The 19,187-nt window shown below is 46.0% G+C and overlaps 4 protein-coding genes across 8 annotated transcripts in view; 2 read left to right on the top strand and 2 right to left on the bottom strand.

Annotated features, from left to right (window-relative positions):
• The window catches only part of BCO2 (beta-carotene oxygenase 2), a 79,484-nt gene extending 79,302 nt beyond the window's left edge, over window positions 1–182 (bottom strand). The window contains exon 1 of the mRNA XM_084611991.1: window positions 41–182. Coding sequence (XP_084468117.1) covers window positions 41–95 — 55 coding nt within the window. The 5' untranslated portion in view covers window positions 96–182. The remainder of the gene's footprint in view (window positions 1–40) is intronic.
• A 27-nt stretch (window positions 183–209) lies between these two features.
• Window positions 210–1,501, top strand: TIMM8B (translocase of inner mitochondrial membrane 8 homolog B). The gene is made up of 2 exons (XM_084611999.1): window positions 210–367; window positions 1,081–1,501. The coding sequence occupies exons 1-2, from the start codon at window positions 275–277 to the stop codon at window positions 1,246–1,248; spliced, it is 261 nt and encodes an 86-aa protein (XP_084468125.1). The 5' UTR covers window positions 210–274; the 3' UTR covers window positions 1,249–1,501.
• A 3,377-nt stretch (window positions 1,502–4,878) lies between these two features.
• On the bottom strand, window positions 4,879–13,643 carry NKAPD1 (NKAP domain containing 1). Of its 2 annotated transcripts, none has more exons than XM_084611997.1 (6): window positions 13,506–13,643; window positions 12,515–12,591; window positions 10,262–10,362; window positions 8,362–8,520; window positions 7,185–7,238; window positions 4,879–6,296 (listed from the first exon to the last, which is right to left on the bottom strand). In XM_084611997.1, the coding sequence occupies exons 2-6, from the start codon at window positions 12,581–12,583 to the stop codon at window positions 5,789–5,791; spliced, it is 891 nt and encodes a 296-aa protein (XP_084468123.1). In that variant the 5' UTR covers window positions 12,584–12,591; window positions 13,506–13,643; the 3' UTR covers window positions 4,879–5,788. The 2 variants fall into 2 exon arrangements, with proteins under 2 accessions (XP_084468123.1, XP_084468124.1); XM_084611998.1 differs by lacking the exon at window positions 13,506–13,643 and adding an exon at window positions 12,993–13,274.
• PIH1D2 (PIH1 domain containing 2) lies at window positions 9,697–18,820 on the top strand. Of its 4 annotated transcripts, none has more exons than XM_084611994.1 (6): window positions 9,697–9,976; window positions 14,684–14,916; window positions 16,346–16,469; window positions 17,062–17,301; window positions 17,948–18,210; window positions 18,335–18,820. In XM_084611994.1, the coding sequence occupies exons 1-6, from the start codon at window positions 9,874–9,876 to the stop codon at window positions 18,467–18,469; spliced, it is 1,098 nt and encodes a 365-aa protein (XP_084468120.1). In that variant the 5' UTR covers window positions 9,697–9,873; the 3' UTR covers window positions 18,470–18,820. The 4 variants fall into 4 exon arrangements, with proteins under 4 accessions (XP_084468120.1, XP_084468121.1, XP_084468119.1 ...); XM_084611995.1 differs by lacking the exon at window positions 9,697–9,976 and adding an exon at window positions 13,636–13,766 and having other exon boundaries at window positions 18,335–18,819; XM_084611993.1 differs by lacking the exon at window positions 9,697–9,976 and adding an exon at window positions 13,691–13,798.
• The last annotated feature ends 367 nt before the right edge of the window (window positions 18,821–19,187 follow it).

The raw sequence follows: 19,187 nt of genomic DNA, 5'->3' as shown, positions 1-19,187 counted from the left end.
GCCCCCCCCGCTCCCCATGTCCCGCGCCCCCGGCACTCACCCAGCGACCCGCCTCGGGGCCGCCACAGGCCCCCCCGCACGAGCAGCGCCGCCATCTTGCCGTCTGCCCCTGACCCCGGCCGCCCCCACAGCTCCAAGGGCACCAGGGCACCCGGAAGCGGAAACGGACCCGGGGGCGAGCTGCTGGAGTCGGGTTGGCCCCGCGGCGCGAGGAACCGCCCCCTTCCTTCCGGTTCCGCCGGGGAAGGTCACAGCGGCCGGAGTCGCCTTCCCCATGGCGGAGCTGGACGGGGGCCGGGACCCCGCGGTCTCCGAGCTGCAGCGGCTGGTGGCCGCTGAGCAGCAGCGGGCGCAGTTCACCGCCCAGGTACCTGCCCCCCGGGGCCCCGACGGGCAGCCGGGCCCCCTGCGTCCCGCCCCGGCCCGGCCCCCCTCCACCCGGCACGCTCTTCATGGAGCTCCCCCCACATCAGCCCCGACGGGGTCCAGACCGTCAGTCCCTGGGGCCCCTATTGCCGCCCGCCCCCGAGGGATTCCTCCTCCTCCTCCTCCCCCTCGACGCTTGTCACCACTGCTGCACGCTGGCAGCTGAAAGCCCTGGCGCCCCTGGGCTTGCTCCATCAGTTAGGGTGCAAAGAAATTGCTTGAGCCGCAGCAACTCTTTTCTTACAAATTAAGCCCGGCTTGTAACCCTCCCAGAGAGAGCAAGGCAGCCCCCTGCGCATATCCCCTGACGCTGGTTTGGGGAGGTGGTGGGCGAGCTGGGTAATGTGAGAAAGCGACTTGGTCCCGTTCCTAATGAGTAGCTGCATGGAGCACAGAAATCACATTGTCTTCAGCATTAATGGACCCCTTTGTGCCATGTCAGCAGAAAGACCAAGCACTGAATTGGCCACAGTGACTGAATTCTCAGTTCTGAGGGTGATGGTCCCTTCGAGCATAAGGCAGACGGGGAAAGGATGGTGTTCTGGCAGGACTCCTAGACAAGTGATTGTTGTACCCCTCTCATATTTTAGCTTCCCCATCTGTAAAATATTTGATTAAATAGTATTAACTAACATGCTTCCTGTTCACATCCAGGTTCATAATTTCATGGAAGTTTGCTGGGACAAATGTGTGGACAAACCTGGCTCAAAGTTGGACTCCAGAACAGAAGGCTGTCTAGCCAGCTGTGTGGACAGATTCATTGATACCACATTATCCATCACTAACCGCTTTGCTCAGGTTGTACAGAAAGGGGGACACTGACTACTGCATTTCCCAGCTCCGGACAACCCAATCTTTCCTGTTGAGCTCAACGGACTTATCAGCTGTCGGTGGAGCATCATCATGTGTTCTAAGCTACATTTTTTGTGACACTTTCACGAAATGCAGAAGTGGTTGAACAATCATTTGCGGAAAGCACAATTGTCCCTGTGAATTCTTTAGCTGCATTAAACTGTTCATAAATGTGTCATCGTACTGCAATTTAATAAAGCATCAGGAACACTTGTCCAGACAAGTCTTGTGATGTGAAAGTGTGTATCACTGCTCTTCTACGTCTTTTATCTAATTAGAGGAAAGTAGAGAAGAGATGTGCTTGCTACTGACACAAGGGATGGGCATAGTATCTTACATTTTTAAAATTTAATTTTGATGCTAATATGAATATAAATGTTTTCAATGAACTAATAAATTAATGAAAACACTTGTTCTGCTGGAGTGTTTGCAGCCTAAACCTAGAAGCTGCACAGTAGGCTAATGCATGAAAACCAAAAAGTGAAAGTAGTTAAAAGCTTATTGCTAGGGCCTAGCCTATTGCACAGTTCTGTGGCTGTGAAATTTGCTGCACGCACCAAGCTTTCTTTTTCTTTCTTTTAAATTGGTTTTAGCCCCTCTGGTTATAAAGAAAATCTTGAAAATGTCAATGTAAATTGATACAGTATCTAAACTTTTGTCTGTATTAGAAAAATTGTACTGGTTTAACTAAATCTAGTCAAACAGGTGGAAGACCCTCTTATAGAAGCCTTTTCATGGGGTTAACCCTCACTTATATCAGCTGAGCTTAATTTAGTGATACACTAATGCAAATGACAGAAGACCCCAGTTATCTGAGTATGTTGTAGTCCAATGCAGAAGTCTAATGCGGGCTTGAGAGACTAAAATAGATTTCCCTTTACTCATGTTTAAAGGTACAAGAATAGATACAGTCTTATTTAATGGTCTGCATCTAGACATTTTACACAAATTTAGCCTAACCTGATGAGCGGTGGTTGTAAATAAACTGACCACACATTTGAAAAGTCTGGTTTATTCTCTGAGCCCATCAGGACTTATGTTATCTAATAAGGTTAACATCCACCACTGTGTCACACACACACACATTAAAAATCCTGTACTTAAGTTTCATAGAAAGGATCTAATCCACCCGGCCTTCTCTGGCTACCTCTTAGAATTCTCTTCAAAAATATGTTCAATGGTGGTAGTACAACACCACACAGAGCAGTAAAGCTGGGAGTGGGCCTCGGGTAGGAGATTATCCAAACAGAGCTGGAGGGTACCAGAATCACAGACACACAAGCTCTTTAACAGATTTGGGGTAGGTAGAAAAAAAGGGCAACTTCATAAGTGAATTGCTGGTCTGTTTAACAATGATGTTTAATGCTGTAGACACTGCTGCATTAAGGGGAAAGAAAGGCAAAGTTAGGATCATCTTGGGTAAATAAATAGTGGCCAGGGCTGGGTAAAAGATCCTGAAGCCCATTCTGGCCAGCCCATTATCCTGAGTAAAATGCCTTTAACTGGCAGGTGCCCAATTGGCATATGTTCTTAGGATGAAGAAGCATGAGGCAACCAAAGTTCCAATGCCTGGAGACACTAGTCCATCAAAGCAAAAAGTACTGACATACCAAGCACTCTATTCACGGGTTGCATTGGGAGCTGGACCATCTAGGATAGTAGGATCACTGTTTGAGCCCCAACGTTCAGTCCTGCCCTAAAATCCACCCACAAAGTCCACACTGGGTCCAGTGCAATATATGAATCTATTAACTTCTGCAGTTATACATTTCCTAATTTAAAATCTTTCTGTAGAGGATTTCTTTATAAAAATAATTTCCTTGAACATTCTCGTGATGTGTGAAAAGCTGCTGCATTGTTATTGTATGAATATTTCTGCAGATTGAAATAGAAAAGTGGCTCTCACACTGAACTAGAAAAGAATCATTGACAGCTCCCCTTCCTGCTCATGGAAATCCCTGCACCAGGAGACAGGACCTTAGAGAACTAGGACATTGCTTAACTCCATCAGAGAAGGAGCTGCCCACATATCCGTGCCCTGGAAAGGAAGTCACAAACACTGGCCTTCTAGAAGAGGGAGTGGATGACAAGGTGTAGACCAAGCACTGTGCCAGTGGTGGGGAAGGGGGACACAGAATGACAGACACTACAATGATGTCTCTCCATTTTATCAGTGTCAGCCCATATGCACAGGGAGAGCTAAAAAAGCTTCACCAGCTACAGGTGGAGAAAGGGAGACAACAAATTTAAACAAAGACCAAGGATCTGGGCTATTGTGTATTTATCCAGATTCCCTCCTTTTCCTCCCAAGTATCTACTAGTTCTCTGATTGAGCAGATTATAGACAGTAAGGCAGGGAAGATTTGTTTGCCAGGCTGACATATAAGACATTCCCACTAGAAGATAAACCACCCCGACGTTGTGCTTCTGCTATCTAGTTTTGAACTCACATTGGGATCCCCCTTACCTCTGGTATTCCCCCAGTCTATGCTGAGGCCCAAATCCCAGGCACTATTCCCCCATCCCTTTGGGGCCCACCACCTGATTCTTAATTCCTAGGGGCCTGATTCTGCTCTCCTAGCAGGGTAAATCAGGAATAACTCCACAGAAGTCAACAGAGCTACAGTGATATAAGAGTGGGGAGTTAAGAATTGGAGTCTCAGGCAATTTACATCTGCCAAGGGCTGTACAAACATTAATTCCACTCACAAAGACCAAAGAGGTAGGTAGGTATGAGCGAGGCACTTCGTCTGCAGCCCCAGGAGCTGCGAGTGCTGTCTCAACAAGAAGTTCTGAGGAAGAAATCTATAAAACCCTTACCTATGTGTATAACCTGCCTTCATGGCGCTGCAGAAGCACAACTGGGAACAGTATTAGTTCATGGATTAGCAGAATGAGGATCAGTACGAGTGTTTAATACAAAAGCATGACCCAGCCTCAATATGTCGGAGGAGTAATCTACACTGCTCAGACCAGAGAAGGCCATCTCACCCTTACTCATTTAGCACTGTCCAGTCTCAGTGGTAAAAGCCTTCAACTGGAACTTCACTCAAGCAAAGCTAAGTCAAAGGAGGATCCCAAGACAGGTACAGATCTGAACTCTCGTAAGAATGAAGTTTCCTCTTGACTTGGGCACAGATTTGTAATCCCATTGCATCTCCATGGCTTACGTATATGCAAGCACACACAGAGAGAAAAGGCTTTGTGAAACGTTTGAGACCATAGTTTATATATCTGGGAGCCCAGATACCTCAATTCTGATCTAGAGAGATTCAAGACCTCCAAATTCTGGGAGTGTAGACACCACCTACTGTCGCATATGGAAATTCAGGGGAATGTGGGATATGAGACTGTACATGCTAAGAGTCCCCTTTGCCATCTTCTACTGGAGGGTATTGAGCAGGGACGCAATCTCCTATATACAGACTGGCTCCACAAAACATATTCACAGGTCTATGGAACCTGATCAGTGGAGAACTGATTTTGTACAAAGAGAGGAGCAGCCCTCACCAGACCTTTAGAATCCCTGAACACATCCATGCTCTGTCCCTGGGTCTTGCTCTAAAGTGGTGGTAAAGAGATCAGATTTCAAAAGGAAAGTACAAATGGAGTCTTCATGTTTATTGCAGGGAGAAAGGGTTCCTTTCCCCCCCTGCATCCCAATCTTTGTGTCAAACACATTGGGCCAGCCAGAGACAGAACAGGAAACCTATCAGAGGCCCGTCCATCAGCACAAGTGGATCCAGAGGGACGTGTTACTGATAGGAAGGAGGGAAAGTCAGTCACACAAAGGGCAGAGGTAGGGGATCTGAGGTAAATTTGAAACAAACCACTGCAGTGGGGTCACCACACCCGCAGCTAGAATTGTGACACCCCACCCGCCCTTCCTTGTTCCAGACCAGCACCTCCTCCTTATTTTGACTGTCCATGTGGGGCCACATCCGTTTATTTTCATCCTGGCGATAATGCTGCAGTGAAGGACCCCTGCTGTTAAATCCAATGGCACATCCTTTGTAATCAGGCTGGCAGAAGTGCTGTTAGGCTGTGGCCTCTGCTCTTTATTGCAATTGTGTCTTGGCCATTACGTGGTTACGCATGAAAAGAGGAACAATTTAAAAAAACCTAGAGACAGTGCCAATGCACCCGTTTCCCTTCTGAAGACAGCCCACAGGAACGGTCATTTAAAACTGAATATGGCCATGAAATGAGAACAATTATAGAGTCAGGAGTCTGGGGTGGGTGGGCAGGAGATGTGACCTGGGGGACAGACATCTTCTCCACAGGTCTTTCAGCTCTCCTGGTTTTAAACCAGCAAAAAAACAAAGAGGTGCCCTCTGCAAGCCAGCAAGGTGCAGAGCCCATACCTGTGGCCTGGCAGGGTATAAAGTTGCTGTGCTCCAGAAATCAGTTAGGCACCATATTTGTACCACGGGGCAGTGTTGGGAGAAAACATCGGCCTCCATTCACTGACGTGCAATTTCACCCATGGCCCCAGACTCACTGCCTCTTATTAGTCCTCATCGGAGCTGTCCTCCGACTTCTCATCAGCTGCCACTTTCCAGTTCGTCCTCTTGCTTTGCTTCTCCGGAATCTCACTGTGCCTCTCTGAGGCAGACACAGGGCATTTCCTCCTTTTTTTCTTAGACCACTTTTCCCTTTTCTCCTCAAGTTCGCTGTCCTCAGAGCTGCTCACACTGGAAGAGTCACTTTCCTGCCCAGAGGAAGAGGCAGGTTCCTTTGCGAGCCTTTTCCTGGTCTTCTTCTTGTGCTTGTGTTTCCCTTTCTTGGTGCCCGAAGTCCCCTCTTCTGAGCACTCGCTTTCTGGGGAAGAATCTGATGATGCCTTCACCTTCTCCTTTTTCCTCTTCTTTCGCTTTTTGTGTGATCTCTTTTTCTGCTTCTTCTTCTGTGATTTCTTTGGCCTCTTCCGTTTGAGTGACGCATGCACAGATTGTTTTCCTGGGTGAGATTTCCTCTTTCCATTGACAGCGTTTTGTTCATCTTTCTCTTGCTGGTCACTGTAACAGGAACAAAGAATAGAGGCCTGGGCAGAGTCTAAATTAGCATTTTCTATTTCAAAGCATCAATCAAACCCATCTACCTGAGCTCCTTTCAGGATAGACATATGGGTGCTATGTCAGATAAGTTGACTGCGTTTTTAACTTCACCTCTTAACAGTTTGAGTCCATATCTTATAATTGGGATGAGAGGCCATTTCAAAGGCATTTTAACCAACCCAGAGTATGGAAAAACATAACATAATGCTGAAAAACTTGCTAAGAACTCCTTATCTGTGACTATCAGGAATCAGGTAAGTGCTAGATTTGGCAATTCTACTATGTATGGTTTTTAAAATAAACGAATCTGTGTCCCAATAGATTTTTTTTTTCTGCATTTTCACTCTTTATTGCTCTCATGCTACTGGAGCTCTCATTCTGACTAGCATTTCTAGGTGCAGACGTGCTTGCAGCCAGCCAGTGAAAGCTGGATCACTTCAGGAAATTGCTCAACTCCAAGAAGCCAAACACTTACTTGCATAACATTTCAGCCACACAGGGTTAAAGCTGGATGTCCTGTTATTAGAAGAGATACAATCACCTCTGAGGACTCAGAACAGGGAGGGATCTTCACTACAGGAATGATGCCACATATGGGCAAAGTAAGGACAGCATTCAAGCCTTAACTCAATATTTATGCCTTATGAAGTGAAGCCAGCCCTCTCACATTATTGTCAGAATTGTTTTGAGTAAGAGAACACATTAATGGACCGGAATTTCAGGCCACATGTCTGCTAGGTAAACTATTCAATTCTGCCTTGAAAGGTCAATTGACAAGCTCTATATTTCACTGTGCGACTTGACAGAAATTAAGACATTGGACTTTTCAGTAGGCCTGTTTGCCCTTACCTGTCAGTATCAAATTCCTCTGGATATAACTCTTTATAGCCACTGTGACCCCATCTGCAAGAGAACAGCAGGAAACACGTTAAAACCACACACGATATTCAGAACCAAAATGAGGGTGAAATGAAAGAGAGAGCCTTAGGAAAAATATAAAACAAGAGTCCAGAGGAATAACAGCTAGTATTTTCCTTACTTGTTTAAGGTGCTAACATTTTGCTTTGCTAAATTCTGTTCAGATCATTCTGAGCAGACTAACGGCCACTTTGCTTTTTTCTGGTAGGGAACTTGTACCTCCCTGTGCGGCAGAAGCCCAATGATTTTCGAGCTCACACGTCTCATAAACACCCAGGGAACATGGGGTGAAATCTTAGCCCCACTGAAGTCAATGGAAGTTTTGCCATTGACTTCACCCATGGCGTGAGTACTTTGAGTACTTTGCTTTGCTCAGCCTGTGCATTTCCCCATAGTAAGAGGGTTTCATTTGTATTCAATTGTGTGATCACAAAACTCCATTTATAATGCAAAACACAAGTATATGGTTCTTTATCACTGTGGTAAAATCTACATACTACTAGATTCAACATCTAAAACCTGTCTAAATACAGAATTACAACTGTACTGAGAATCTTCAGGCAGCAAGAATGCCAACAGCCAGATTAGGACTGGGTGCTAATAAAAATAAAAAAAGACACCTGGAGGAATGAAACGACTGGCTAAAATGACAGTAAAGGAGGAGTTCAGGGAGGCACAATGCAGCTTCTGTTTCTTAGAAATACCCCCAAAAGCACTGACCAGTATTTCCCTGTAACTCTGGGAGATTAGCTACCTTGATATCATAAGTAGATTCGGTTAAATTCTACAGAGAGCAGTACTAAACAAGTCGTGGGTTTAGGGCTGCATTTATTTAGTGCCAGAGAGGAAGGATGCTTTTGTGACTAACGCACAGGACTGAAATTCAGGAGATCTGGGCTCAGTTCCTGGCTTTGTGTGACACTGGGCATGTTACATAAGTCTCCCTGTGCCTCACTTTACCATCTCTAAAATCGGGATGATACTACTTCCTTATTGCACAGGAGTGTTGTGAGGATAAATTCACTAACTTTTGTGAAATGTGGGGGCCATAAAGTACCAGATACTTTTTCTATAGGCACTGTGCCAGGATAGTAATTCGCCCACAAACCTGTCTGGCATGTTGGCTTCACATTCGTAGAGCTTCTTATTCCAGGTCCGGGCTCTGAGAAGGTCGTCTTCGATCATGTCAGGAACATGCACAAAGTTCTTTGCCTTCCAGTCAGCCCTTTGGCTCTCCTCATCAAAACCGTCACTGCGCATCCGACTACTGCAGAGAGAAAAGGAGTGTTCTCCAGTGGTAAATTCAGAGGAACAAATGACTTTTTGGGCAATGAATCAATCTAGGGCACAGAGGGCATTGGGGAAAAAGCACACATCTGACACTCTCTGGATGTCAGTCCATGCAAAGAGATTCACTCCATCTCTACAGGATGGTCACTCAGAGCTTCCATGGGACCAAAAAAGGCAAGTATGCATCACGTCAAGCACCACTGAAATGCTACCATCTCTGGAATGGATCGCAGCAGCTGCTTAACAGTGCACAATGACACAACAATTTAAGGCGGGAAATTACGATGACAGTATCCAATACAAACTGGAGAGGGAACATAATTACTGGAGTTGGAATTTGGTCAGAGTACCAGGGTTAACAGCCTGAATCTAATAAAAAGTGCCATGGGGTCTTTAATGATTACAACTGATCATGACTTCACTTTTACATCTCATCTAAAAAAGAGCATCTCCCAGCACCAAGCTGGGCCACTGGGCTCAATACAGACTCAAAGGCAAGAGTTAGCAAAATGACTTCTCACATCACTTGCTAATTCCTTGAAGGTCTTCATCCATGTACAAACCAACCTGATCCTGCTTAGCTTGTGAGATCTTCAAGCACACCAATGACCATTTAACCAGTTTGTTATTGTGAGAGTAACCACAGGTGACCAACTATTATCTACACTAATACCGGCCAGGGGCAGGGAGGAATTTATGTGGTGCAAGACCTTCGGTCAGAATGATTTCATTTAGTGATAACCCACATCACACTATAAATACTAATGCACCAGCACTGAGTACATCTAGCAAAGACAGCGCAGACTTTTCAAATATCACTATCACATTTCTTAACACTTCTTAACCAAACTATAATCTTGCTATTTCAGAGGCCCCAGCCTACCTAAAGTTACATATTTTTAAAACTGCACACCTGGATCACCCCACAAAGATGCAGTGTGAAACTTCAACAGGAAGAGTGGGGTATACAAGTGTGATGGGGCACCTGCCCCACGCTGGGCTCTAAAGAGTTAACAGAGCCCTAGGGAGGCTGTGCAGGAGGCAGCCAATCAGAGAATGGCTGAAGGGAGCAGCCAATCAGGGCCAAGCAGGCCCATATGAAAAAGGAGCTGCAGGGCAGAGAAGGGCAGTTTTCTGCTGGGAGCCCAGGGAGGAAGGACGGACGAACGAACTATGTCTCTGGAGGGCTGTAAGACCTGCCAGCACCCTGAACAGAGCAGTGCTGTGAGCAGGGACCAGGAGAGCGAGAGACAGCTGAGGCAAGGGTAAAGAGGATGCTGGGACCACAGGGAAATAGCCAGACAATTTGCTGCAGTAGCCACAAAGGGAAATGGCTGAACAGTGGACTACAGATCCCCTAGAAAGGGGGAGCACAGCGTGTGGCATGGCTGGAGGGCTGTCACTGAAGAGGATGCCAAGGTCCTTGGAGAGAGGTGGGTCCTAGAGCAGGAGTAATGGTGGCAAGGCACCACCTGGAAGAGGGTGTGCTAATATGTGGAGCTAATCCTGAAGACAGCCAGCAGGAGGCACCACAGTGATGAGTGAACTGTTAAAACCAGCTTATATAGGGATGCTCCTGTGTGATCACCAAAATGGTTAATAAATTTTTGGCCCTTATGCAGGGCTTCTGCTCTCTTTAAATAACTTATTAAGTATTAAATAATACTACAATACAGAGTGATAAAGAGGATTATTTCCTCCAGATAACTAAGTCCCACCTGGAGGTATTGGGTGACATTCTCCCTTGCTTCCACCGGTAAGTCTCTTGAGTCTGCTTCTCCAGCTCCCTTATTTTCCACATTTCTGATTCTTCCTGAATCTGAAAAATATGAAGAAAATGAGAAAATAAAATTAAGTACCTTACAGAAGTGATGCTCTGCAACTACAAAACATTGTAACCTCACTTCTTCTGGGTCAATAATTGAAGTTTGATGGATTTCAAACTAAGCTGACCTGCTACAGTGACATAAACGAGCCTTTTTAGCTACATCAAGTTAACCAAAATGAGAAATATAATGACAATTAACTGCAGTAACAAACAACTTTGTTTTATAGATGAGGAGCCTTATTCTGTAATCTGATCCATGCAGGTAGACCCTTCAGTTAATACAGAACCTCTCTCTCATTGGAGCTCTGTACTCATCCAGAGTTCTGCTCACATATCTATTGCAGAACTGAGTCCCAAGTGAGTAGTCCTGTAAAATGCTTAAATACAGCATAACCAGCGCTTTGACACAGATTTTGTTCACATAGCCTTGTTGTGCATGTGGCATCATCTTAAGCACATATGAGCTTTGGAAAATGAGTCTGGTGAATTAAATGTCTTAGTAAAGAGGGCCAATTTCTAAATCTCTCAAGAAATAACAGCCTTGTGCACTGAAGTGAAATTCAAATCCCAGTGGGGATCCATTTTACAGAGGCACAAAACCCTAATAAATACTAAATTAAAATAATTTTTCTTATCTTAGAGACAATAAAACCTCAAAGTAAACGTTGTAGGGGGGGGGAAAAGCTTTTACAAGACATCAGAGCCACAGAAAGACTTCCATTATTTTTAAATAAATCAAACTTGTAAACAAATATTCCCTTGCCATGCTTACAAACCAAACAAGGCAGTGCTGAAAGTGAAACTGACTTTTTCACTGCCCTAATTGAGAGAGAGGCAAAAAACAAAACAAGAGTTTAAACAGGGAAAAGCTAGATTAGTAAAAATACAAGTCATTGTTAGTAATGTAAGTAAGGAGCTGTGCTTATGCACAAATATGATTTTTTTTCAACTGATGGGGCCCTTTTAAAAATTAATTCACCTATGCATTCAGGATTAAATTAACTTCTGTGCAGAAAATCAGCAGATAGCCTTGGCACCACCTAAGTCTCAAATACAGCCCTGTGAAATTCTTTTATACATTTTTCATTTTATTATATGGAAATGTAGTGTTATTTCTTTTATCAGCTCTCAGTAGGTGGGTTGGATCATGCTGGGGAGGTGGGTTGGGTTGGGTCCTGCCCCTGGGGTTGGGGGGGGAAGCCTGGGAGGGACAGGTGGGTTGCAGAGCAAGCCCTCCCCACACTCACCATGCAGCAGTGGCTCCTGTCCTGCGGGGCTGGGCTCAGCTCCAACCACTGAGACTGGTGCTGCAACTGCATGCACCAGTTCAGGTTTGGCCTAGCCAACCCTCCATGATGATGGAGGGGCAGCTGGGTCAAATTTGAGCTATGCTATGACTCATGTGCCAGGTGGCAATGTGTGGAGAGGTGAGCCACAACCAGCCCTGAAGAACAGGAGCCAACACTACAGGGTGAGTTTTTTCATTTTATTTTGTGTTTTGCATCTGCAAAAAATGTGGGGCTCTAGCCCCACATACACTCCCAAACTAGGGGCCTTGCGCTGGTCTTCTGCCCAAGAGTGAACTTCACCCTAAGCTTTGTCTGTTAAATTTAAAATTAGTGCGAGGTTTTTAAGATGAGTAATATCTTAATTTAGGAAGGAAAATGTTGAAACAAATTTAATCATGGTGCAAGTAGCATGGACCTCTCTCTGCCTCCACCTGCTATGGGGCACAAAGGACCCCAATGATGCACTGCAGAAATTTCTACCTTCAAAAATATACTTGTGTGCTGAACTTATTTGCTGTGTGGAACAACTTAAGTCTAGCCACCATAATTTAGCAACAACAAAATGAAAATACCATAGCTTGACACAATGGCATCAAGAAAGAGCTTTCCCCTGTAAATATCATAGCTCTGGACATGCAACACTAAACAGGAGACAGATCTTGATATACAGGAGGAAAGTCAGACTGTATCAGCAAGACAAGGTTGATAAGGTAATATCTTTCATTAGACTAACTTCTGTTGGTGAAAGACAAGCTTTTGAGTTTACAGAGAGCCCAGACTTGAAGAGCCATAAGAAATAGTACCATACTTTATCACAGGAGAGAGAAGCAAAGGGATATAACATGGTACCATACCTTGTTGTGTGCGTCAGTGTGACGAATGACATTTCGCAAGAGGACTTTTCCTAAAGGGACTCGAGACATTCTTTAACCTTCACAGAAGTAACAAAAAAATAAGGCTATTAGAAACTCACATATAAGACTCTGTAATGCAGAAAATGCTCTTGTCAGGACAGTGAGACGAATAGCGTAAAGGCAAGTTTTTTCCATCTGTGACAGTAAATGTGCTATTGACTCAGGCTGAGATGTATGCTCCCAAAGAAGCCACTCCATTACCCCAAAACTAAGTCTCCTATGAAACAGTCTGCATGTACAGGGGCTAGAAAGGATGATCTAGCAGTTGGTGCCCACATCCAGAGTCTTTGATAAATCGCTGTATCTCATATCCCACATACCAATGAGAAGACAAGTGATAATTACTCTGTCTCTCTCAATCTAATATTTTGATGTTGAGCGCTTTACAGAGGGTGGGTCTGGGCCTGCTCTCACTTACCCCAGCATAAGTCAGAAGTAACAGCACTGAAATCAAGGGAGCGCGGCTGGTGTAAAACGGACAGGAGGAGGACAGACCCAGGCCCTACGTATACAGCCATTCACCCGCCCCTGAAGCGCAGCCCCCTGTGTGGCATCACCCCGCAGCTAGCTGACCGCTCCCAGCAGACCAGGGCTCTAGGGAGATGTGCTTCAATATCAGCCCAAAGCACCGGCCCGCCTGGGACCCATCAGCCGCAACACGTGGACAGCCAGGCTAGAGGCCCGGACGGGGAAAGCAGAAACCGTGCCAGCTGGCAGGGAGCGCAGGGCGGCAGCCACAGCCCTGGGCGCCTGGTTGGGGGGAGCGGGGGCGGGCGAGGTATCGCCCCACACAGATACGTTCAGGCCTGGGGAGGCCCCCCCTCCACAGGCACAGTCCTCACCCCTCCCCCAAAGGCCTCACGCTTCCCCCCAAAAAACTCCCCCAGAACCCCCGACCCAGCGCTCCCCCCAAACCCAGAGCCCTTCTCACCCACGGAGGGAGGGGGGTTGCTCGCTCCCCCCCCACCCGGAAGTGGGCGACCCGGAAGTGATTCCACCGGAAGGACTGGGCCGCCTGCGAGGGCCCCGATCCCGAGGGCCCGGGCCGGGAGAGAGACAGCTTCTGCCGGGCTCCGGCGTGGGGACCCAGTCAGACGTCGGAATTCAGGAAGCTGGGGACGATGTTACGTCACTTCCTCTTCCGGGGGACTGTCGCGTCCGTTGCTATGGAAACGGCGTCGTGTGCCCGGAGGCAGGATCTGCGTGGCGAGGGAAGGGGAGAGAGTGGGGGCAGCACGGGGCGCTGGGGGGAGCCAAGTGGGCAGCATCAGGTGCTGGGGTGGGGACTAAGGGGGCAGCACGGGGCGCTGGGGTGGGGGCCAATGGGGCAGCACGGGGCATTGGGGAGAGGTCACGGGGCGCTGGGGTGGGGTCAAGGGGGCAGCATCAGGTGCTGGGGTGGGGGCTAAGGGGGCAGCACGGGGCGCTGGGGTTGGGGGCAGCACGGGGCGCTGGGGTTGGGGGCAAAGGGGGCAGCATCAGGTGCTGGGGTGGGGGCTAAGGGGGCAGCACGGGGCGCTGGGGTTGGGGGCAGCACGGGGCGCTGGGGTTGGGGGCAAAGGGGGCAGCATCAGGTGCTGGGGTGGGGGCTAAGGGGGCAGCACGGGGCGCTGGGGTTGGGGGCAGCACGGGGCGCTGGGGTTGGGGGCAAAGGGGGCAGCATCAGGTGCTGGGGTGGGGGCTAAGGGGGCAGCACGGGGCTCTGGGGTGGGGGCAAAGGGGACAGCATCAGGTGCTGGGGTGAGGTCAAGGCGACAGCATGGGGGCACTGGGGTTGGGGGCCAAGGGGACAGCACGGGGGTGCTGGGATGGGGTCAAGGGTGAAGCATCAGGTGCTGGGTTGGGGGCTAAGGGGCAGCACAGGGCACTGGGGTTGGGGGCCAAGAGGGAAGCATGGGGTGCTGTGGTTGGGGGCCAAGGGGGCGCTAATGTGACTCTCAGATCTCAGGGGCAGGTGAAGGGGGTGGGGAGTGGTTGGCAGATACCCCATCTTTTTTCCTGTTAATAGAACTGATTTTGCCCTGGAGTCGAGGATACAAACCCCTGGACCCTGTGAAGGGCAGCTGTTCAAAGCAGATACTCCCCCTAATTCTCCTTCTTCTCTTATAGGCGTTAAGCATAGGACTGGGGTTGCTTCCTGCAGTACATTTGTGCCAAACATGGCTGCCCCTTCTCACCCAGAGGACATGCTGACCCAAGTGACCCAGCTCTGGAGTATGCTGGATGAGATGTCAGAAAGCACCCCTGAGAGTTACCACAGATTTATGCAGCAGCAGCTGGAAGATGCAAAGCAATATTGTGCTCCCCCTGAACCACATCTTTGCCTACAGACCCACATCCTGGTACGCGGGGCAAGGGCTTATACTATGAAAGAGCCCTGAGATTCCAGTAGGATCTCACCTGGCAATGGTAGTGCCTGGAAGATGCTTCCAGCTGCAAAAAGGCTGTAACCAGCCACAACTAGCTGCTCTGTGTCATGGGAGCCCTCACAGGCTGTCTGAATACCTTGGGAGTGGGTGAAGGTCCTTCTGAGCACCACTGTTCACTGCTAGAGACCCAAGAGAACTGAGACACCAGTTGGGGATGGAATGAGGATATCATTCAGCCTAACGGCTCAATAAGGTTAAAAAAGAATTAGACTTTTGTGAGGAAAAATAGCCTCTGCAGTGCCACTGGCTAGGATAAAAACGATAAAGGTTCTCATGCTTTGTGCTTCAGGATGTGAGCCAGTGCTTCTTCCCAAAATGCACTATCACGGAGGGCACAAAGAGGTGCATTGTGGAAGATTTTTATTTTCACAGAAGCATTGGGCAATGGCCATTGTCAGAGTCAGGTTACCCAAGTGGTCTATATGCCAGTGGCAAAAGCACCATGTTTACATGGGACTGGAAAGAGCAGCAGATGCAGATATGAATTCTAGTGTTAAATGCAGAGCCATTCCTAATTAAACCAAGCAGTGTCCCAGGAAAAAGTAAGGGTCTGGAGGAGATCACATATAATTCAGGAAGGAATACATTGTGGGCTGAGGTTCATTAATAAACTGCAATACATCCCAGTGTGATAGAGCTGGATTCCTAGCTCTGAGATTCTGCCAGAATTGATGATTATAGCAGATCACTTAATGTAATTTGGAAATCCAGGATATGTTCTGCATCTAAGAGCACAGTAAGCCTTGAAAGGGTCAACCCCATAACTTGAGCTGGATACTGGCACCTCTGGGCACTGAATACAACAGTCTTTAGAGACGCAGCTCTCCCACCTTGTGCTATGAAAGTAGCCAATTCCTAGATACTAGAAACCTGATTCTCCTCTCATACTATTGCTGCAGTGTAATTCTATTGACTGCAGTGGAATTACTTGTGTACACTGGCACAACCATAGGTCACGCTCAGACTCTAAAGCAGTAGTTTGTTTTTGAATGTCCTACATAGCACAGACTGCGACAAGACTTGTACTGTTGGTGTTGTCTGGTAAAAAGGCCCCTTTGTGTCCCGAAAATTGATGTTCATACACTGTATGTAAATCCTATCCTGCTCCTGGTGTATGATCATTTAGACTAGCTTTTGTTTTTTTCTCCTCAGTGTATCTTTTCTTCAATACGAAAGCCCTGTGGGCACAAAGACACACACAGCTCTTTACATGTTTTATATAAAGTTGAACAAAGAAGTTTATAGGTAGTTAAGAAGTTGGAAGTGGCCTATTATTTTACTTTTGGAGATAAGGGGACCTAAACATTTGTGGTGATTAAGTGATTTTGCGTTCTCTTTGCAGGATCCTAATGAAAAATCATTATTCATTAACCTCTGCAGGTGGAAAAGGGTCCCAGCTCCTAAGTCACCTACAGATCCAATACCTCTAAGTGCTGGACTACTAGAGGAGGTGTCCGGTAAAGCAGGCAAGTACATAACGGGTTCCAAAATACTCTCTGTACATGCTACAGTTAGGACACTTTCCCCTCGGTCCTGTAGTATTGTATTGGGAAGGCAAAGGCCTAACTTTGACAAAGAGAATTCCATTGACTGGTAGATAGCTCGCAACTTGAAGGTGGAGGAGGCATAGACAGAACCTTAAGTAAAAGTGGTTGTTCTTTCTGAAAACGCAGATCATAACACTAAATGCTTAAGTACCTTGCAGGATTGGGGCCTTAGCATATGTATCTATCTTTAGGCACATGAGTAATCACAGTTCCATTAAACACAGGGAAATTATGCCTATGCTTAACTTTACACGTGTACATAAGTGGTCTGCTGGATAAAAGTGGTATTTTCTACAGGTCAGTTTTCTGGAACCAGCACCTCATAGGAAATCACAGATCAAACCACTCCCTAGTCACATTATTGACTCTTCAAAACATTCAATCATGAAAAGCATCAAAATTATTCTTAATATAGGTTACCCCCATTGTAGCCACGGCAGATGGTGTATTCTATCCCCTATAAAAGATTGTAGCAGTACAGCAATAATTTTGACTCTCATTGTTTTTCTAGAGCTTTACTCCATCATAGATATTGCATATAACCCATCTGTTCTTCAGCGAGAGAACCAAGCAGAAATGGATCATTTGATCACTCTGACGTTTAAATACATTGAGGAGCATTACAACCTCTCTCTGTCCCACTCTTATCACATTGCAACATTCACACTCAAAGGAAGCCTGAAAAGGATGAAACAGAGTCTGAGAGGAGGGCCAGTACCAGCTCCACTTCTCAACAAGAACATGAGGAACGGTACATACACTTCTTTTAAATTACTGTCAGGAGATGGTGTAATGGGAAAGGCTAAACTCCCAGTCCTGTTCATGTGAGAAGTAGTTACAATGTTACTTTCCATATCCATGAAATCTAAACAATACTGAAACTGACCTGTGCCCTGTTCCAGGGAGATGCTGAGCATCTTGCAGGTCTGGGCCCAGTAGAATCAGGCCTTTGTGGTGTTACTGTAAGGTATAGAACACTGGAAACTTGAGTTTCAATCTTGTACCTTACAAATAAAATAAATTACTTACAAATAAAAGTGGAAATGAGGAATGAAGATGGAAAGAGCTCCATGAAATTAGTATACAAGCTTTAGCAGCTGACTTCATAATCACAAAGCTGAGACTTAAGTTTTGGCACATTTTGCCAACTGGTATAAAACCATCAGTTAAATCTACAGCTAAACTATTTCTAATAATAGGTTTCAGAGTAACAGCCGTGTTAGTCTGTATTCGCAAAAAGAAAAGGAATACTTGTTGCACCTTAGAGACTAACCAATTTATTTGAGCTCATGCTCAAATAAATTGGTTAGTCTCTAAGGTGCCACAAGTACTCCTTTTCTTATTTCTAATAAGATATTTTAGTAACTACCTATGTGAATAATATTTTTTCCTGGAAGAACTGACTCTGGACCTGATGAAGCACAACCTCGGAGAGGAGGACCACAATAATACTACATTGCTGCCGAACAAGAATGTTACACAGTCTAAAGTGCATCTGATAGAAGAAATTGCCAGTATGGAGCTGCCAGAGGAGGTAAACACACCAGCCTATGAACTGACCATTGCAAAGGATGCAAACAGGAAACCTCTAAAGATTGAACTGAAAGTTGAATTGCCTAAAGTTAGTTCCGTTTCTGAATGTGAACTGAGCATTTCAAGGGTAAGTTTTAAAGGAACAAAAAAACCTCTATTTTCTCTCTGTTGAACCCAAACAGGCTTAGAAAGTCACTTTTAACTAACATATATACTTGCTTATGGAGTATTTTAATTTGCCTATGTTTTAGGACGATGTAATCGTTGAAGTCCCTGAGAAATACAGATTACAGCTGGATTTACCAGAGTTGGTCAATGAAGAAGCAACTACAGCAACATTTAACAAAGGGAAAGGTGTGTTGCTTATCACAATGCCAATTCCCTAAGGAAAATGTTAGGGACAGCAGGTTCTCAAAAAGTTAGTGGATATGTGTCACCCTTAAAGATTAAAAGGAAGGTTAATGGTAAAGATCTTACCCATAAGTAGAAATCAGTATCACTGTGTTATTCTAAGAATCTGTTCTGCTGTCTGCACACACATAATTTCCTCTGAAAATAGAGGGTCATGACATGTACAGTATAAAGAATAGGAAGGAATTCTTAATGTAAGTTGTAAACATTTAAGTGTTACTTAGATCATTTTATCTCTAACACATGATTCTACATTATAAACTTTACTACCATCTTCAGTTTGTCCATCAGTAGAGCAATAAAGAGGGATTAACTTTGAAGAAATAGTGTTTTTCTTTTTGGTTTTACTCTGCTGAAAAAACTTATCTGGTGTTAGCAAACTGTTTCTTTTTAAATAGAGGATTTAATGCTGGTGAAAGATGGTGACATTGATGATGCATGACATATAACAGTGCAAGCTCTCCCACAACCTGGCTTCTTTTTCAAATTGGTGTAATGCAGGGGTTACCTTTAAAAGGTGAGGTGAGTCGTCTCCAAAGCCAATTCAGTCACTGGCTCCTCTGCCGATAGTACTGAGGGCAGCTGTGCACTAAGAGTTGGCCTTAACCCACCAATGCAGTGGTACTGCAATCTCAGCAGAACTAGGCAACATAACAATAGCGCTCTAGAACTAGTCTGCCCATTCAAGGCCTG

Source organism: Lepidochelys olivacea (assembly GCF_965140295.1).
Source record: "Lepidochelys olivacea isolate rLepOli2 genome assembly, chromosome: 22".
NCBI classification, from domain to species: Eukaryota; Metazoa; Chordata; order Testudines; family Cheloniidae; genus Lepidochelys; species Lepidochelys olivacea.
Note: the sequence above shows the minus strand (reverse complement) of the source record. Positions and strands in the feature narration are given on the sequence as shown.